The sequence below is a fragment of the Macadamia integrifolia genome, unplaced genomic scaffold, assembly GCF_013358625.1.
Source record: "Macadamia integrifolia cultivar HAES 741 unplaced genomic scaffold, SCU_Mint_v3 scaffold621, whole genome shotgun sequence".
Lineage (NCBI taxonomy): Eukaryota > Viridiplantae > Streptophyta > Magnoliopsida > Proteales > Proteaceae > Macadamia > Macadamia integrifolia.
Genome location: NW_024870499.1, coordinates 1,312 through 22,583, shown reverse-complemented (window position 1 = coordinate 22,583; position 21,272 = coordinate 1,312). Strand labels below are relative to the sequence as shown.

The 21,272-nt window shown below is 39.8% G+C and overlaps 3 protein-coding genes across 4 annotated transcripts in view; all 3 read left to right on the top strand.

The window, feature by feature from the left end:
• Positions 1–455: 455 nt before the first annotated feature.
• On the top strand, positions 456–18,231 carry LOC122069442 (DNA-directed RNA polymerase III subunit rpc6-like). 2 transcript variants are annotated; one of them, XM_042633455.1, is made up of 3 exons: positions 456–768; positions 1,065–1,154; positions 17,346–18,231. In XM_042633455.1, exon 3 carries the CDS (start codon positions 17,348–17,350, stop codon positions 18,068–18,070), a length of 723 nt encoding a protein of 240 aa, XP_042489389.1. In that variant the 5' UTR covers positions 456–768; positions 1,065–1,154; positions 17,346–17,347; the 3' UTR covers positions 18,071–18,231. The 2 variants fall into 2 exon arrangements, with proteins under 2 accessions (XP_042489389.1, XP_042489390.1); XM_042633456.1 differs by lacking the exon at positions 456–768 and adding an exon at positions 813–970.
• On the top strand, positions 10,920–14,171 carry LOC122069444. Its single transcript, XM_042633460.1, has 4 exons — positions 10,920–12,254; positions 12,996–13,129; positions 13,490–13,770; positions 13,894–14,171. Exons 1-4 carry the CDS (start codon positions 10,920–10,922, stop codon positions 14,169–14,171), a joined length of 2,028 nt encoding a protein of 675 aa, XP_042489394.1.
• Positions 18,232–20,064: 1,833 nt separating the features above from the next.
• Positions 20,065–21,272, top strand: part of LOC122069441 (peroxidase 25) — a 2,354-nt gene continuing 1,146 nt past the window's right edge. The window contains exons 1-2 of the mRNA XM_042633453.1: positions 20,065–20,336; positions 20,438–20,617. Coding sequence (XP_042489387.1) covers positions 20,127–20,336; positions 20,438–20,617 — 390 coding nt within the window. The 5' untranslated portion in view covers positions 20,065–20,126. The remainder of the gene's footprint in view (positions 20,337–20,437; positions 20,618–21,272) is intronic.

The window sequence follows — 21,272 nt, the reverse complement described above, 5'->3', positions numbered from 1 at the left end:
ACTGAACTGAAACTAGAAAACTGAGTAGTGACACAGTCCCCACCCACACTGACTCTACATAAACGCCCTTGGGAGTCTTAACGATATGAGACCAAGTACTTTAAAACGACTGCCTTCCTTACTTGTAGCTCCTCACCTGTCAATTCAATTACACAGAAATACCTCTGATTTTATTTTAGAATCACCATTTTTTTTTTTTAACCATTGTACTCTTTGTCCATATTGATCTACCGATATGATATTGGCTGCGAATTAGGATCTATCAAAGCCGATACAACTGATCCCATTCAATTCCCAAAATCATGGTGCTCGCACCTGAGAAAGAGAGAATAAATACTGGTGTCACCTTGGTCACCTTACAAGTTACACCCCAACCACCATACCCAAACCGATCCCGGGGACACGTCCTTACAACCCACCGAGTCCAGGCTCCAGGGTAGTCACCCAAGGCCCCGTGCATTCGCAATCGCAGCAGTCGGATTATTTACTGGGTTTGAAAGGGAGTAGAAGTTTTGACCCGACCCAAATCCTCTCTTCAGCGCTTACCGTTGGATTGATTAATGCCGCGTGTCGGAAGTTTAAAGCTTCTCCGCCGGTCTCCGCCATTTTTCTTCCGTGTAACAATCCATGTGTCCGCTTGGGCTTCTTTTTTTCGGTAGAAGGGCTTCTCAAAGGTTAGACGTGAAGAGTTGGGTGGCTGGTGGCTGGTGGCTGGTGGCTGGTGGAAGGTGGAAGGTGGAAACCTTGAACTGAACTACATATTACATGGTACATATCGAAGAATTGGTGGTTCTTCATTCTCTCTCTCTCTCTCTCTCTCTCTCTCTCTCTCTCTATTTTGTATAAATGTACAATCGCTGAATTCTGTCTTTCGCCGATCAAGAGTGAGTCTCAAGACCATTTAGTTAGGGTTAGACTTGACGTTTCACAACACAGAATGGAGATCTTCTGAGTTCTAGTTGCTGCAATGGTTTGGAAAATGAATCAATCTGAAAATAGCTCCTTTCTCTCTCCGTGTCTGTGCATTCTCCCTTTCTCTAATGATAAACACTTTAATCTTGCAGGGAACAACTTGCTGACCGAGGCACCGCTGCTCTTCGTCATCCTCACCGGATTATCTCTCAACCTCGTTTTCTTTCTCATACTGTTGGGAGGTACGCTAAGCTTTGTTAGACTTTTGTTCTCTTTTATTGAGTAGTGAATGGATGAAATCTAGCCTCTCACCGGATTATTTAGGTTTCTGGTTTAATTTTTGCAAGATATTATCGTTTTGTAATGACTTGATGGTATGGTGGATTAGTGTTTTGGTATATTTAAAGAGAGTTATCTGGAGTGCAATATGATTTTTTTTTCTTCCCAACGTCAACGTTGTAGTTCAGTGACCACTATTGCATTAACTTCTTGAATACCAACTGCTTGATAAAATGTGAAATACATAATACTTCATGACACCCCTGATTTTATTATTTAATTAGTTAATGCTCTTAAACTGTGTCATCTTATTAGGTCGCTTGGATGATATGAGTTTATAAATGTGTAGTGGTTGCGATATCAAATTTCTTTTTCTATATGGTTTTTATGAGTCAAACTATGACAAGGTTTAAATGCTATTTTAGGCACGCAGAAAATGAGCAATTGAGTTTCTTTACTGGTGCCATTGTGGAAGAAAATGGATGATGGTAGGATTAAAAAAAGTTAAATTCTTCAATTATCCAAATTATGTTAGGAACTAAGGATAAAATTAAGGATGATGACTAATGTAGTAAAATAAATACGTTACTGCATCCTAAGAAGAGGATAGGAGACATCCAAGATTACACCCACCCCATCAACAAAAGGAAAAAAAAAATAAAAATAACTATAAAAATTGACTTTTGAATTTCTGTTTCCCAATCTACGCTTTTCTTCCATATAATTCAGTCATTCTTCAACTGTGTCAAAGGTGATGGATTTTAAACATTTTTATCTGGAAAATAAATCAATGGACACTTATCTCCATTTGGTCCCAAGTTCTATCCCATACTGTTCATGGCTGACTTTTCCAGGTTTTTGCTTCCTTGTAATGGCATTTCTTTCCTTTCTAGTTTCTACCAAAAAAAGAGAAAGTAATGGCATTTCTTCTCCTTTGTTGTAATATCTCACCTCTTGATCCCTTTGATGGATTAATTACCAAAATATGCTTGTTTTAATAGGAACTTACCTCCATTTGAGTGTATTGGACTACTTTTATGGGTCTAAACTAGGGGTTCTATCCCATACTGTTCATGGCTCGACTTTTCCAGGTTTTTGCTTCCTATTTCAGTTTTTGGAAATTAAAGTTAGTTTCTATTTTCTTGTAATCCCATCATTATTATAAATAAAGGAGAACTCTCATCATAGAGAGATGATTTGATGAACAAAAAAAGATGCTACTGCGTTTCTCCTCTATGAGGGTTCTTTGTGTTTGATCAAAGAAGAAGGGTTTGGTGTTTGATCCAAGCGACACCTTGCGGCGTGAAGTCCAGGAGGTTTTCTTCAAGCTTTCTTATTTCTTTCAAGTTTGTTTTCAAGGTTCTACTGCTGTCAAAACAATCAGGACTGTTGACTGGTTTAAGTTAGACTATTGTTGCTGTTTACTATTGGGTGGTTTTGGTTGTTCTCTAGTCTAAAAGTTCCTGCAGTTTTGGGACTGGTTTGGTTGTCAAATCCATTCCTACATTACTTTGACGATGCTTGACGAACACACTTGAATAACACCTGAACTGCTAGAATATATCTCTCCTTAGTCTCTCACTTTAACACATGTGGATGATGGTTCTCCGATACATATTTCAAAAACTGGAGAGATATGCACCAGTCAAGACTTATATACCCCTCACCATCAAGGGCTATAAAACGGTAAAGGAGTTAGACTCCCTATCCACATAGTCAACCTATGGTCTAATTTGGCAATTAGGTGCTCATCAGCCAACGAAAAGTTCAAATTCAAATGACGTCCCCACTGAGCAATCCCTCAAATTGGTGTGCTGTCTTTCTCTTTATGGTTTCTAATTGATTATTGTTGATTGTTTGAATCAAAAACTCTGACAATTTAGATGTGGATCGATTGTAACATGGGACAATGAATCAAACAGACAGTGCTCTATCTCTTACCAAAATGAAGCTAGGTAGCTTGTCTTTATGTTATACTTAGAATTGCTGCAAGCAAGGGCAACTCCACATGAAGTCAAGAAAACATTAAATAATCAATGAACACTTGTGATAGAAGATCATCTTGACTTAGATCCATAGTTGGCATAACTACTTTATCGTATAATCACAAGTCTATTTAACAAGTTAAATGGGCTCACAACCCTATGCTTTCTTTAAATTTCATAGGAAAGGTTAGAAAAATATTTATAGCACAAACTATGCTTTTGATGCAGAACTGGAAGTTCTCATTGGAAACGGACCAACCTGTACAGTCTGGAATTTTGCTCTTCCATCAATGAAAAATCAAAATCCTAGTTACTTAGTTGCTAGTCTTGGGTTAGACTGCAGAAATATTGCTACATACTGCCTATTAAGTGCTACAAACCAGTAAACATGGAAATTGACAACAGAAAATATATGAAAAAGAGGAATCCAAAAGTATCTGTCTTACCTGCTGTCATGCCTAGCAGATGTAGGAGTTCCTCGAGCTCTTCTTCAGATAAATCGAAAAGTTGAATCTGATGACTTATCTGCTTGTCTGTAAAAGAAAAATTACCAGAGTCAGAGAGGGTGGGGGGAGATATTCTACTTACAGTAATCACTTAATAAGGTCAAAGCACCTGATAATTGATAAAGCAAAGTGCAAGAGATGGAAATGATTTAATCCTTCGTCACCCAGTTCTCATTGAGCAACAGGAATTCCAAATGATATATGAAAAAATCATAAATCATAAAAAATGTGTAAATTTTAACAAAACATCTCAATTAAACCGATGAAACCATCTGAAGAAGTACAGAATCATAATTTATCAGCAAATATGAGGAAGAATATATATTAATAGTAGTATTGACCAAAACATGCACGAATAAAAACAGAGAACTTCCACCCTCTCCTCCTGCCCTGCCTGATGCAGAATTAAAGACTTACCAGCGTAGGAAGTCCAAGAAAGATCAGGCCTAACATGGCCCAGTTCTGTTTTAAAGGCCTGGATTCACTTTGTCTTGAGTTTAAGTTGTTTTTTTTTTTTTCTTCTCTTTTAAGTGTAAAGCTAGGTCACAAAACCCTAACTCCAAATAGATCTCAAATACATCCCCAAAACAGGTTTCAGATCCCAAAATCTCAGATTGATTTGATGGCTGAAACAAGAACTGGATCAATTCTTGAATTAGGTCAAGAATTGGGTGTTTTCCAGATCTCAGGTAAATAGACCTCTGCTGAGGCAGTACTGCAGCTCGAGTGGAGCCTCTGGGGAGGCTAACTGATTCCCAAAAGACGGGCTTCAAAGGGTCAGCAGGCAGGGAGGTCTGGGGCCTTCAACTTGCTGCTGGAATTCTCCCGATATCGCAGGTGGGAGATTTCCTCCTTCGGTCAGAAAACAAGGCAGCAAAAACTTGTGACTCCAATGGGAAGCTCCAATAGGCCTCGGCTAGCCTCAGATATAGCCAGAACATAAACAACTAAGGATGGGAGCAGACGAGGGGTTGATGGAATAGAAGGGGATGGGGATATGTGCCTATTTCAGCTTAAGCATCGCATCCACAAGGACTCTCTCTTCACAGATAGCAAGATTGTATACGACATCATTAAATCGTGGGGAGACCTCTTGGGTCTGTTACATTATATAGGCGCAAGGGTAGAACCGAAAACTAGAAAGTCTCTAGAACAATTGAGACTTAACAAACCAATAACTAGAGTTTACTTGTGCCAGACTAAGTAAACAAAAAGGAAACAATCTACTGAATTACGAAAAGGAAACAAAGCATCTTCTAGAAGCCAAAATCAAGCCGTGGATTTGGCTTGCTGTACAAGGCAGAATAGCCCCCACGATCTGGGTTTGGAAGACCCAGAAACTTCCATCCGATAATGGGCTGGCCCAGCATAGCTGGTTGGCCCTGGCCTGTTGGGTGGTCGACAATTTTGGGTGATGGACCACCCCTAGACTGATTCCTGCGGTTGTATTGAAGTCTATGGAATCGATCTACATCAAGTATAGCACGGGGCATGACCCACAGGTATTCTATTACTGGTTGGTGAGCTTAGATGATTATTTTGATTGGTTCAAACTCTCTGAAACAAGGAAACTGAAATTGGCTCAAACAAAATTGATTGGCGCATCATGTGAATGATGGAGAACTTATGAAAGGAAGCTTGAGAGTTGTGGCAGAGCACCCACTGCATGGGAGGGAATGAAGGAAGAACCGAAGTAAAAAGTACTTACCATAGACATTCAGAGCTCGATTGCAAGATCAATTGAATTCTCTTCGTTAAGGAACTTCTTCATGATGCATAATCGAGGCTGAACTGGGTTGACCATCGGGCAATCTCGACCGAGACGAGTCAGGTCCGATTTGACTTTTGAAATCAGTAGGATATTTTAGGAGTTACTTTATTTAGGAAGTATTTAGTTATTTAATTTGGGAAGATATGTAATCTTTTATTTTTAGGTAGTTCTTAGTCAATTAGGGAGTGACCAATTTAAATTTTATTTTGTTTCTAATTTCATTAGTTAGAATTTAGGAAGCAAATTAGAAATTGCTATTTCGGTCTTAGATTTTTATTAGGCAAGTTTTAATTTGAGTTTATTATATAAATGCATGTAACCTAAGTATTAGATAGAGAATAGAAAATATGAATTGAGTAAAGTGTTTGAGAGCCTGCGGGCGTGTGTGTGATTCTTTCCCCCCATTTCTTAGTGCGATTTCTCCCTCTCCCTTGCAACTCTGAGACCCCTCTCAGGGATTTCTTCCCTACTCCTACCGGCCCTCCATCACTTCAGTAGCTAAATATATGAAGAAGTTTGATTCTCCTTCTGCTCATACTGGCATTGAAGAAAATGATATACAACTACTAGCCTAGTTTAGATTGGGCTTGAAGCCTGATATCAATAAAGCAATTGGCATCACAGATGTTCACAGTCTTCAGAAGAATTACTAGCATCCTCTATGAGGAGATATGGGTTTCAAGCTAGGAATAACCAGAGAAATTTTCAACACTTAGATCCACAAATACAAGTTCTACACATGCGATAGCTCCTACACGTTTTGATATCAGTCCTACTATGACTAGCAGTAGCAAGACAATGTGTTATCACTGTCAGGAATATGACATGTCGCAAAAGTCTGTCCACTTCTCCAGAAAGTTAATGCAATTACTAATGTGGAAGAAGACGCTGATGACGAAGACTTTGTTTCCCTATCCACTTGATGATGAAGAAAATGCTGGTGATGCTAATGATAATGATGATGCGAGTGATGAAGAAGCATATGGTGTTCATGTGGTTAGTTGCATTCTAGTGGCTGAAACCAAGGGAGAGGATTGGCAATGTCATTTTATCATTTATACTTGTATGCAATTGGGAAATAAACCAGTGCAAGTGATTGTAGGAAGTGGCAGTTGTGTAAATGTGACTTCTAAAGCTTTTGTAGAGAAGGTAAATCAAAGGTGTTCAGTGCCTTTAAAACTCCATCATTATGAGGAAGAAGTGTGGTGTGGTGTGGTGTGATGTGATATTGGAAAGAAGGTGTTGACTATCACAAAGAAGGAGTTTATTAAGTTTAGTCAGGATTCGTGACCTATTATGGCTCTTGTTACTAGAGAAGTGACCCCTCAAGCAGAGGTCAAGCTTTTCTAGCCAATTAAAGACCTGATCTCCGAATTTGCAGACTTAGTGCCTAAAAAGCTACCAAATGAATGGCCACCCATACGTGACATACAACATGCTATTGACTTGGTACTTGACTCAGTGTTACCAAATTTAGAAGCTTACTTTCTTAGTCCTATGGAGCATGACGAATTAAAACATTGAGTAGATGAGTTGCTGTGAAAAGGGTTCATTCAAGAAAGCTTAAGCTCGTGCCCGGTACCAGCGTTGCTTACACCTAAGAAAGATGGCCTGCAGCATATGTGTGTAGTCAAGTACAGATTACCATTCCATGGTTTGATGATGTGTTAGTTATGTAGTCCGTAGCTAACAATTGGACTTTAGGTACGGTTATCATCCAATTTGTATTCGGCTAGGAGACAAATGGAAGACTGCCTTTAAGACCGAGGATGGACTGTTTGAGTGGAAAGTCATTCCTTTTAGTTCAATGAATGCACCTAGCCCTTTCATGAGGATTATGACTTAGGTAATTCGTCCTTCTATTAGTCGCTTTTTGGTTGTTTGTTTAAACAATATTTTGATTTACAACAAGAATCTAGATGACCATATTGATCACTTAAGACAAGCGTTGAGAGTACTACACAATGAAAAATCTGTATTAATCTCAAGAATTGTTCCTTTATGATACCCAAGGTGGTATTCCTTGTATATATAGTCTCTCCAAAAGGAAGCTTATCCTGATAAAATCAAGGGCATTCTAGACTATCCAGCACCAAAGACCATTTTAGAAGTTTCCCTGGCTCGGCATCTTTATACCGGAGATTTATTCACAATTTTAGCGCAATTATGACACCAATCACTGAATGCCTGAAGTAGGACAAAGGCAAATTTGAATGGACAACAATGGCAAGGCTTCTATTCTTATCAAGAAGAAGATGACAGTGGCACCCATTCTACAATTACCAGACTTTGAGCGAGTGTTTGCTACAAATGCTTCACACGTTGGTTTGGGAGGAATCCTTATGCAAATTGGTCATCCTATCTCTTGCTATAGAGAGAAACTTAATGATGCTAAGTGACGCAACTCTACTTATAATATAGATCTCTACGTTGTAGTTCAAGTGTTATGCCTCTGGAGACACTCTCTTATCGATAAACAGTTTTTATCTTATGTATTGATCATGAGGTGCTTGAGCACCTTAACTCTCTAAAGTCGGTTAGCAACCCACATGCCAAGCGAGTGACTTTTCTACAAGAATTCCCTTTTGGTTGAAGTACAAGGGTGACAAAGAGAATATTGTTGCTGATGCACTGAGTCGCAAAATATTAACCCTTATTCTCTGCACATGCAGTTAATATTGATTAGACAAGGGGGGAAAATGCAGTTGGTAAATATTTTTCCTGGATTCATCAAGAGTTATAGTAGAGCGGACAACATGCGAAATACTCCATTCATGATGGTATTTATTCTTGGAGACACGGTTATGTATCCCTCACTCATCTCTACGTCACCATCTTACTCGGAAGTTACATGGCGAGGTCTGGGAGGTCACTCTGGGAAGGACAAGTTTCTTATTTAGGTCACCGATCGCTACTACTGACTGCACAGGTCAAAAGACATCGATCATGTGATAACAGTACTTCTAAGCTGTATTGTTTTTGCTATCTAGTTCTTGTACACCCTATCTTTTCTGCATTTACAACGTAATCCTTTCACTCACCCACACCCATGGCTTGGTTAAAATTAAATACACATCTATGCTAGCTGGAGCCCTCTGCAAACCTCCTATTTATTGGAGAAATCCAGCCTAATTAGCATCCTTCTTTTCTAAGCACGAATAAACAATCATTGATGTAGATGCACATTATGGAAGGAAATATGAGAGGAAGAAGGGTCCAGCCTTAGTCCACCTGAGTGGCTAGGGTCCAGCCAAGAAGCCAGCCGAACCCCTACTTGGTCCATCTAAGTGGCTAAGTACAAATAAGGGTCAATTGGGCTCATCGGCTAGGGGAATAATTAGTAGTTGTTTTTAATTAATTAGTGGGCCATTGGGCCCATCGATTGAGTAAGTGGTATGTCGAGTCCAAATTGTCTTAGGACTCTATTTGTTTTCCACATAGGTTTATTATTCCTTGTCTAATTTTGAATTCCTAGTTGTAGTAGGAGTGTCTAGTCCTATTGGGAAACTAGCTCCTAGTTGAAGTAGGAGTGTCTAGTCCTATTGGGAAACTAGCTCCTAGTAGTAGTTTGATTGCTTTTTCTGCCCTCTATAAATAGAGGAGCCTATGTACTCATAATTTCATATTTGAATAAAAAATAATTGCAGTTAATTGTTTAGAACAGCCGGGATAACTGTGGGTGAGAAGCCCAGGCCGAGACAGCCGCTCCTCCCCCACTTTTCCCTTTGTTTCTTCTTGTCGTAAGCTTTCTATTTTATCCTAAAGTTACTGTTGTTGAAGTATACGACTGTTGTGAGTATTCAGAAGTTCAGATCTGTCCAAGTTACAACCAGAATTGATTCTCTCTCCTGAAGCCTGCGATTATTCCTCCTAGGTCAGAAAATCAAGAAAGCTTATAACTTCACAACCAGCCGTCAGAATCCTATCAACTTTGGGGGTTTTTGTACCCTCCCTAGGGATTACCTACGCCCAAGAGTGCAGCTCAATCAGACTCCTACAGACCTAGCCGCACCTCTCTCTCTCTCTTCAGCTCTATAGCAGGTCTTTCTCTCTTCTATCGGGTTGGGTTTTGGGCTGGTTTTGCTCCTGCATTGGTATTGTATCCTTGGAGGTTTATTTGATGGTCTTATTTCTTTGTTTCCTGCTCCTATTTGTATTGTTTGGGGTTAAACTGCTGGGGTAGTTTCTTGTATTCTACTCCTGCATTAAGTGATATCAGAGATATGCCTCAGACAGAAGAACCCCAACCCACCCTTCAAGATGTGATGAAAGCAATCCAAGCCTTGTCTATGAGGTTGGATGGACATGACCAACAGTAGGCTGACCTAAAAGAGAGTACTGCTGCCCACTCAACACCCAACCAACTGTTGCCCAAACTAATGTTCAACCTGTTGTTAATTGCATTGGTAATGTTCCCAAAAGAGTCACTATGCAATCTAGAAGGAATGCCCCAGTTCAGAATGATGAGTATGATGAGTATGACAATCAGCTTTATCAGTCTGACGATACGTACAAGGTCAAGTTAGAATTGAAAGAGTACAATAGGAGGCACGATCCCCTCTACTACCAGGGCTAGGTAACTTCCTTTGATGACTACTTTCGGTGGTACTGTATGCCTGATGAAAGGAAAGTCCAATTAGTTGTCACTAAGTTAACTGGTGGAGGAATGAAGAGAATAGGCTGATCCGCAGTCATCAGATGTCTCACAATTGGGAAGACTTGAAATTTATCCTTTACGATAGATTCTTACCACCCACCTACCGACGTCGGCTCTACGACATGCTGAATACTCTCAGGCAAGGTACTATGACTGTAGGAGATTATATTAATCGTTTTAATGAACTGCTTTCAAGAATAGGTGTCCATAAAGAAGATGAAGAACTGCTCATATCCTGTTTCAAACTGGGGTTAAGGTATGATATTCGTGAGAAGCTTGGTGTGATCGAGATATCCTCCTTAAGTACTTGTTTTGACAAATCACTAAAAGCAGAGGATCTGATCAAAACAACCTCCAGAAGGTACATCCAGCCAACTGACAACAAAAAGCCTTATGTACCAACCAAACCCACTAGATTTCCTACCTGAGTTACACAAGATACACAGGATAAGGGAAGGCTCCAATGGGAAGGCGGAGTGGATCTGTGTCATGCTACAGTTGTGGAAAGACTGGATACGGCAAAATTCTGCCCTAAACGGGGACGACCCAACTCTGTCATCAGTGCCATTGAATCCAATCCGGATTTACAAATCCACGAACCTCAGGATGATGATTGGACTGTTAATGTTGCAGTTGAAGGAGAGGAGGATGAATTGGAAGATGAGCTTGCATCAGAGAATGATGATCCTCATGCTTAGGTCAATGTGGTTGCAAGAATCCTAGTGTCTGAAACTAAGGGTGAAGACTGGAGGAGGCACAATATCTTTTACACCTTAATGTCTAGTGGACCTCACAAAACTCAGGTGATTATGGACAGTGGAAGTTGTATGAATGTAGTATCTCAGGCCTTTGTCATTGACGGAAAGCTTAAGACTAAATCCCATTCACAGCCATACAAGGTATCTTTTCTAGACAACAACACCATGGTTGTAACTCAACGGTGTTCAGTCCCATTGAAGGTCTCAGATTATGAAGAAAGTGTATGGTGTGATGTCATCCCCATGGTCCTCACTAATGTACTACTTGGAAGGCCTTGGTTATATGACAACAATGTGCTAGTGGGAGGTACTAAGAACCAATGCATCTTCGATCACGAAGGCAAACCATTCATTCTAAACCCACTCAACATACCTCAAGTAAAAGACAAGTTAAGGGCTGCCCAACTAAGGAGACAACATGTCTTAAAGAATGTTGCTAAGACCTCTGCCAAAACAACCACTGAGCAAAAGAAGCAACTATGCAAAGAAAATTTCAGCAAGAAGAACACTGTGGACAACAAGCTATGCATGCTGCCCCATAGAGAATTCCTGACCATTAGTGAAGAAACCGGCCTAATCATAGCTCTTGTTACCAAGGCTGCTGAACCAGTGATAGAGGTAAAACATCCCCCACAAATCAAACAATTACTTACTGATTTTTCAGGTTTGGTGCCAGAGGAATTGCCTGATAAACTACCACCAATGAGGGATATTCAGCATGCCATTAACCTTGTGCCTGGGTCAGTACTCCCTAATCTGCCCACTTACCGTCTCAGTCCTACAGAGCATGCCAAGCTCAAGAGACAAGTGGATTTATTAAAGAAAGGGTTCTTGGTTGAGAGCATGAGTCCATATGCAGTACCAGCCCTATTGACACCAAAGAACGAATCATGGCGTATGTGCATTGACAGCCGGGCAATTAACAAAATCACGGTAAAGTACAGATTTCCTATTCCTCGTTTGGATGATATGATTAGCATGTTGACAGGAGTCTCCATCTTTTCAAAGATTGATCTATGGAGTGGCTACCATCAAATTCGAATCCGTCCAGGGCATGAATGGAAAACAGCCTTCAAAACAAAAGATGGCTTGTATGAGTGGAAAGTTATGCCCTTTGGCCTCACCAATGCACCTAGCACTTTCATGAGGGTGATGACACATGTACTACTACCCTTCATCGGCAAATTTCTCGTAGTGTACTTTGATGATATACTAATATACAGCAAAGCACAAAATAAACACTTGGAGCATCTGAGACGTGTCATGAGAGTACTACGGGCAGAAAAGTTGTACATCAACTTGAAGAAATGTTCTTTTATACTGCCCAAGGTCATCTTCCTTGGTTTTATTGTGTCTTCACAAGGCATAGAAGTTGATCTGGAGAAGGTAAAAAGAGTCGTTGATTGGCCTATTCTAAAGACCTTGACCGAGGTTCGTATCTCTCACGGTCTTGCTTCATTTTACCGACGATTCATCCTGAATTTCAGCGCCATTGTAGCCCCAATTATAGAATGCACAAAAGGGGGAAAAGTCCCGTTTCAATGGACTCTGGCAGCCACTAAAGCTTTCAATTTGATCAAACAAAAGATGACAGAAGCACCAGTGCTTAGACTACCGAATTTTGATCTTATGTTTGAAGTGGCTACTGATGCATCCCATGTTTGGATAGGAGGAGTGCTTATGCAAGAGGGCCATCTGATTGCCTTCTACAGTGAAAAGTTGAATAATGCAAAAAGAAGGTATTCTACCTATGATTTAGAACTCTATGCCATTGTTCAAATCCTCAAACATTGGAGGCATTACAAGGTGATGATGATGAACACCTTCACAGTACAAAGTGCAAGAGTGGAACACATCAAAGAGGAGTACATTAGTGATGCTGATTTTTCAGAAGTACTCGACAACCTACAAGGAGGAGGACGGGATGACAAATTTTCTATACATGATGGGTAACTTTTCAAAGGCACTCGCCTCTGCATCCCAAACACCTCTTTGAGACATCACTTGATTCGAGAGCTATATGGAGGAGGAATGGGTGGACACTATGGCAAGGACAAAATATACTCCATTGTGAAAGACTTATACCTTTGGCCTCAACTCTTAAAGGATGTGCAACATGTGATACAGAGATGCTGCACTTGTCAACTTGCCAAAGGAGAAAAGAAGAATACAGGATTGTACACACTGCTGTCCGTTCCACATGCACCTTGGCAAGAGATAAGCATGGACTTTGTCCTAAGCTTACCACCTACACGGGAAAGGTACGATTCCATATTTGTGGTAGTAGATCGTTTCTCCAAGATGGCACATTTTATCCCGTGTAAGAAGACTCTTGATGCAAGTTACTTAGCCAAACTCTTTTTCAAAGAGATAGTGCGCATACATGGTCTACCACAGACAATTGTTTCAGATAGGGATGTCAAGTTTATGAGCTACTTCTGGAAGACCCTATGACTGAAAACAAATATTAAACTCAAGTTCTCCACTGCATTCTATTCTCAGACAGATGGACAGACCGAAGTGGTGAACAGAAATCTTGGCAACTTACTCCGATGTCTAGTCCGAGACTATGAAAAGACTTGACCATCTATACTGGATATTTTTGAATTCGCCTATAATAGTTCTGTCAACCGCACCACAGGTCGTACACCATTTGAGATTGTCCTTAGACTGCAACCTCAGCGACCAGTTGACTTGGTACCTTTGCCACCTCAGGCCCGTATTAGTGTGGAAGCCGATGAGTTCCTTAAACACATCACGGAGGTACATACTGATGTTTGTCGTCGCATCGCTGTTAGCAATGAAGGATACCAAGCAACTGCCAATCGACATCGTCGCTACGTGGAATTTCAGCCTGGTGATATGGTAATGGTTCGAATTCCACCTGAGAGGTTTCCTCCTGGTACAGTGCACAAGCTCCATCCTCAGAACATGGGTCCCTACAAGGTCTTGAAGCGCATTGGCACTAATGCTTACATGCTAGAGCTACCTCCTACTCTGAAGATCAACAATGTCTTCAATGTAGCTGATTTGACGATAATTTGGGACACCATTTTGATGACGGTAACACTGAACACACCCTCAAACTTCCTCAACTTGCAAACCCTAAAGATGATGTCATCGAAGATGTTCTCGACAACAAGTTCACCACAGTTCATGGGGGCAAAGGGTACTACTCCTTCCTCATCAAATGGAAAGGTCGACCATGGGAGGATTATACTTGGATCCATGCCGATGACTTTCAACGCCTTGACACGGACCTCTATGAGCACTACACGTCCCTTACCCATTCATCGGAGTTGAATGATTCTAAGAAAGGGGGAGCTGATGTAGATGCACATTATGGAAGGAAATATGAGAGGAAGAAGGGTCCAGCCTTAATCCACCTGAGTGGCTAAGTACAAATAAGGGCCAATTGGGCCCATCAGCTAGGGGAATAATTAGTAGTTGTTTTTAATTAATTAGTGGGCCATTGGGCCCATCGATTGGGTAAGTGGTATGTCAAGTCCAAATTGTCTTAGTACTCTATTTGTTTTCCACATAAGTTTACTATTCCTAGTCCAATTTTGAATTTCTAGTTGTAGTAGGAGTGTCTAGTCCTATTGGGAAACTAGCTCCTAGTTGAAGTAGGAGTGTCTAGTCCTATTGGGAAACTAGCTCCTAGTAGTAGTTTGGTTGTTTTTTTCTTCCCTCTATAATTAGAGGAGCCTATGTATTCATAATTTCATATTTGAATAAAGAATAATTACAGTCAATTTCTTAGAACAGCCGGGATAGCTGTGGGTGAGAAGCCCGGGCCGAGACAGCCGCTCCTCCCCCACTTTTCCCTTTGTTTCTTCTTGTCTAAAGTTTTCTATTTTATCCTAAAGTTACTACTGTTGAAGTATACGACTGTTGTGAGTATTCAGAAGTTCAGATCTGTCCAAGTTACAACCAAAATTGATTCTCTCCTGAAGCCTGTGATTATTTCTCCTAGGTCAAAAAATCAAGAAAGCTTGTAACTTCACAACCAGCCGTCAGAATCCTCTCAACTTTGGGGGTTTTTGTACCCTCCCTAGGGACTACCTACGCCCAAGAATGCAACTCAATCGGACTCCTACAGACCTGGCCGCACCTCTCTCTCTCGAGCTCTATAGCAGGTCTTACTCTCTCCTATCGGGTTGGGTTTTGGGCTGGTTTTCCTCATGCATTGGTATTGTATCATTGTTGGTTTATTTGATGGTCTTATTTCTTTGTTTCCTGCTCCTATTTGTATTGTTTGGGGTTATAAACTGCTGGGGTAGTTTCTTGCAATCTACTTCTGCGTTAATTATCCTTTCCAAGGGTTCAAATTCATACTGGGGCCTTACTTTCTGGCTTACCTTCCTTCTGGAGTTTCCAGGATTTCTATAGTTTCTGTAGAATTTTTGTCCAAGAGATGTTGGCAGAAACTCAACCAACTAGACCTGTCAACATGGTTACAAGACTGATTGGCCTAGTCATCCTACATCAGAATGGCTCCCCTCCCCCCCCCCCCCAAGTCTCGTTTCTTTTCTTTTTTTTTTTTTTTGGGGGGGGGGGGTGAGGGGAGAGAGACGAATAAAGAGTGCCTTAGCTTGAAATTGACTATATTGCTATGCGCATCTAATTTCGGTGTTTTAGTATCACAATCAACATAGCCCAGCTCTGTGCATTGTTTGCATGTGAAGGACCTATCAACTATCAAATGATTGTTAAAATGCAAAAGAAAGCCCTTTTTAAATGAATCTTCCTCTGCATTATCACAGAAGGAGTCCATGTTAACATTTACGAAAAGAAAGGTTTTGGATTTTATACTTCAATTTCCTGATCTCCAAGTTTCTTTCACTCTTATGGTCTGATAATCTTCTTTTCCGTTTTTCTTTATGACTGCTTGAACTTAAAACTTCCTCCTCCCTTTTCTTCCGTTGATGGAGAATAAAGGTTAGATCTATGATATTTTTCGTATCCCAATTTCATAATTTGCAGTTGCCATAGTTCGATTTACATGCCTCAAATCTAAGAAGGCATTAAGATATGGATAAAATTGTAACACCATCCTGGACCAGTCCCATTTACTTACTTGTTCCTAATATACTCTATCCTCTCTTCTTCTTTAGGCCCCTTACTCTCTCTAGTAGTATCAGTGATGCAGAGGAAATGAACGCATTTCTGTACTCTTAAGTAGAATAGGTAGAAAATAATCTGGATTATGCCACATCACTTATTCTACTGATACTGATACTGTACTGGATTTTACATAGCCTGTTCATGCATGACATTAATTTAGGTCTGATCATAGAAAAGATTCTCCTCAAGCAAACCGGTTTTAGCCTATCCTTTGTATGGGGGCCTTACACAGTGGTTGGAATAGAGACACATTTGGTTGTGGATTCCAATTTGGCGGATAGAATCATATATCTGCACGGCTCAATTAATAGTACAGCAAAAAATTTGAGAAGTTGTTAATAATAGATTAATAGTTGTCTGTTGGCATTCCAACCTTATCCTTTCAGGGCCTATCCAAAAGAGAATCCAGTAGCTCTTGGTCATGAATGAATAGGACAAACCGGCCCCTGTGGATATCTTTGCTTCGGAACAAAACAATTAGAATTAGGCTCAGTCAACTGGAATGTGTATTCTCTGGAGAGTAGTTGCATTTTCGCTTTAGGCTCTCTCTTTAGTAGATTGCAGCTGGTCTTTCTGGGTGTCTTTATTTTTCTTACCACTTTCTGGGTTGACTTTTATAGGATTGGTTCTTTGTGAAATGTTGGTTGAGCTGAAATATGTGACTTCCCCCCCCCCCCCCCCCACCCCTCTTAGAGAGAGAGAGAGAGAGAGAGAGAGAGAGTTCCTAGTTGTCAGCTACAAGTGGAATAGGTAATGTTCATAATGCTCCCTTGGGTTTTCAGTACTTGGCTCAAACTGTATGAGGTAGTTTTCCACAAATTTGTGACGGAAAATCTCAATTTACATATTCTTCTTTCCACCTTTTAGTTTGCTTATTGAAGTTCCAAACTATCATGCTATTATTATGGTTTCAGTGTTATTGTAGAATGCCCACGAAAGTATATCATGACAGTTTTGGGTTTTCGATGGGCCATTAGATGATCGAACTTCTTACTTAACATGCTGTCTAAAATGGTTAACAATATTGTAACTCTGTCGGGCCTGTTGCCAGTTTCAGTGATGATTATAGCTGTCAAATTGTGGATAAAAATGTACGCATCAGTAGGTTTTCACATATACTAGCCCACTAGTTGGTGGTAGATAATGCTGATGCCACAGCTACATTCTTGAAATTACTAGCAACTGTTCTTTTCAGATGAACTTCTGAGCTATCTACTTACATTATTAGTATCATGTTCGCATTGAAATCCGGAGTTTCCATCTCCACATTGCAACGATTCCAATCTAAGACAGATCCATGCTTTTTTGCTTCATGGCTTATTAATGTATTTGCATCTTTGTTTTCTACAGAAATGGGCCGTACACCTGACAATTTATCCCTCAAAAGAAGACGACCTGACCCAAATTCTACCTCTCCAAGTCTAAATGATTCGGAACGTGTTCTCTATGACCTGATCAAAAGCAAGCAAGACATGGGAATCTGGATAGGTGACATGAAACGAGAAACAAAACTTCAAGACGCGCTTGTCAAAAAGTCCCTTAAGTCCCTTCAAGGAAAGAAGCTGATAAAGGAGGTTGTGAGCATCCAAAATAAAGGGAAAAAACACTATATGGCAGTAGAGTTTGAACCCTCTAAGGAACTCACTGGTGGTGCATGGTATGTGGAAGGGAACCTAGACACTGATTACATAAAGCTTCTTAAAGAGCTATGCTTGAGGCATGTCTCCAAGATGAAGGTCGTCACAACTGAAGGGATAACAGAGTCAATTCGTAGATCTGGTGTCATTAAAGTTGAGTGCACCACTCAGCAAATAGCTGAAATCTTGCGGGTTTTGGTTCTGGACAATGAAATCATGGAGTTGAGGAGCACTGCGATGGGTGAATTTGCCTCTATACCAGTGGGAACAGTTTGCTACAAGTGCTCAGCTAAAGGAGCCCCAGCGGGAGGGGTTTCAAAAACAGGTGCCATGGCTTCAATCCCATGTGGAGTCTGTCCACGGATAACTGAGTGCACACCAGATGGTCTTATCTCTCCAAGGACTTGTGTATACTTCACTAAATGGTTGGATTTTTAGGTCTCCAAATTTCCGGTAACAGCGACCAAATTTTTTTATATGCAACAACTAAATTATTATTTTTTTATATTAAATGGTTGAATCTGTTTGGATAAATAATGATATTTTCTCTTCCCCTTGAATTTATATATATTATATGGTTCTAGCGTTTTGCATGCTCAGAAGACTTGTGAAAGTTTCTTACTTCAGATATGATATCACATTTCAATGGATAAAATTAGGAGTTGGTTACCAAGTACCAATATATATCTGGTCCTCTTTCGAAACTATTTTGAGTGGTTAACAACTCCACATTATGGATGCTGGGGTGAAGGTCCAAAGCTTACTTCTATTAACAATCCAATCTTACAACTGACTAACCAGGCAGTAATCCTGTGAACCCCCTTGGCTAGCCTACTGATAGCATAATCCAAAGAGTCATATAATAATATACTAGCACTGCGCAGAGAAGTGGAGGATAGTTTTAATCCAAGGAACCAGTATATAAGAAGATATGACCTTTGAAGTGGCTCTATTAATCCAAATGACTTCTTAGAGAATTGGAGATCTTATTTCTATTAAGGACATCAAGCCTGAGATTTTATAGTTAAGGATTTTGATGATTATACTTTCAAATTCTTGTACTTTTTCAACTCTATTCTTCAGCAAGGCCTGCAACTGTGATAGACTGGGAATTTCTAGTTATAGAAGAGAAGTTTTTGTATTTTCATTTGTTTTCTTGTGTTTTTCACAAGATTAATTTTTTGGCAGCAAAAGAAAACTTCACCATTCCTAGGGGTGAATTTTGAAATTCAAAAAGGGAATCTTCTCTTTTAGTTGAGGAAATACCAAGCATAAAGAGAATTTCTTAAACCATGAAAATTGCATGTCAGGACTTGAATAATAGGTGGAGCAAAACATATTTCCATTGGAGAAGGCAGATCTTTTACTTCATATATCTACCTTATTTTTGCATGGTAAGGTTGTTCCATTGTGCCTAATGATGGTGGGTTCAAGTTGGGAAGCAGCCTCTTCGTGAAGAGGGGTATGCCCTTTTAGGGTCTTTCGCCTCACGAAGAGTGTGGTTTCAAATTAAACTTCTCATACCTCTTTGGGGTCACTCACGGGGGTGTTTGGTGCTCTTCACTGTTTTCGATGAAAATTGAATGATTCTAATTCAATCTCGATATGACCCAATCTAAGCGATTATGGTATCAGTATGAGCCCACAAGACTGGTCAGGCATAATAATGATGCAGTTTTTATTTTAATTTTTGTGAAGGCAAATAGTGATAACAATTAATTATTTCAAGTACCTGGCTTATAAAGCTATGAAGCAGAATATTCGGCTTCTGGGACAATTAAAGCTATGGCAGTTCTCACTCCACACTTTTCCTTTCACATTGTCCACACACGTAAAACCCTAGCTATCATCATCTTCGTTTGAGGGGTTAACTCCAATAGTGAACTCGTCTTGACCTGACCATGTAATCTGGGCTCACCACTGTATCCGTTTATGATCAAACCCAAATAAACTATGCCAAAATAAATAAATAAAATAAAATAAAAAGGTGTAAGAAAAGGGTTTGGTTTGCTTTATTCCAAGTACTTCAACTAGCCAAGTCCATGGCCACATCATGTGCATGAGCTTTAAGGTCCCTACTCCCTAGCGAGTGATCTTGTTGATCAAAAGCTAATGTGAACAAACAGAAAGGAAAGATTTAACTAACAAAGGAAGGAATTGAAAGAAAGGGAAAGCAACCTCTTACGCGTATAAAGGTGTAAAGCTAAAAAGGATAAAAAGATTGGGAGATTCTACCCACTAATCTCTTGAGAATTTTATTACACAATTCCCTGTGAAACCCAATTTTAAGACCAACAATAAGACAATCTCAGAAGTCAAAAAAAAATAAGGAAAGCTTCTCCTGTAATGGCCCACACGCTTCAACCAAGTCAAGGAGGAGGAAAGGTGACAAGACCCAAACATGAAATGGAGAAAGAAATGGAGACTAAGCAAAGACTAGTTATATATAGGTCTTATGGTATCAACCCAAATTCATAAGAGTTGTTAGAACAGAATGGCTGCTTCTATGTTTTTGCTTGCTGTATTGATTTTCTTGATGAGTATCTCAGCTAAAGGCCAAGGAGGCTTGAAAACAGGTTTTTATGCTTCTTCATGCCCAAAAGCTGAGGCCACTGTAAGGTCTACTGTACAAACACATTTCAACAGAGATACTACCATTGCTGCTGGTTTGCTTAGGCTTCATTTTCATGATTGTTTTGTTCAGGTTATGTTATTAATTCTCCTCTCTGTTAGTACTAGTATTATTATTAAGAGGATAGAGTGAGTTTGATTTGTTATAGAAATTAACACATACCAAACACACAGGGCTGCGATGGATCAGTCCTGATTACAGGCACATCTGCTGAGAGGAGTGCATTGCCAAACCAAGGATTAAGAGGCTTTGAAGTGATTGATGATGCCAAAGCACAACTGGAGAGCTTGTGCCCCGGGGTTGTCTCATGCGCCGACATAGTTGCATTAGCCGCTCGTGATGCTGTGGCCTTGGTAATTTGATCTAACCATTACAAATCCAAACACACAATTAACATAATTGTAACAATTAACATAAGAGCCATTCTTAAGGATTCTTTGTAATGAATTTGGATGTGCTGGTCTTAGACAACAATGACTGTAGTCTTATTCAAGCCTTATTTCCAGCCAGCCTAGCCATCTTGTCCAGTTAGACCTGGCCTAGTTAGCTCGGGCTGGCTACCTGTAGAAGAGACTTGACACGCAGTGCTCAAGGGGTTCTTGCCTAAGTGGTCTTCCATAAAATATTCTCTTATTTCTTCTCTTAGGCTGTCTTTGGTAGCCAAGAGAATACAATTTTGTAATTTTTTTCTTTGTTTAAGAAGTTCTCTTTGACTGTGATTGGTAGCCAAGAGAAGAAAAGAAAAGTTTTTGTATTTTATTTTGTTTTCTTGTGTTTTTGGCAAGATTATTTTGTTGTACTTTTTTCTTTTCTTTTCGAGCTGTGTTTGGTAGCCAAGAGAAGAAAAGAAAAGAAATAAAAAGAAAAAAGAATCTAGAAAATAGAAGAAAAGAATAGAAATGAAAAAAAAATGGTAAAAAAAAAAAAGGTATTTATGTTTGACTACCATTAGAAGAAAAACAAATTTTGTATTTTCTTGTGTTTCTGACAAGATTTTTTTTTTTTTTT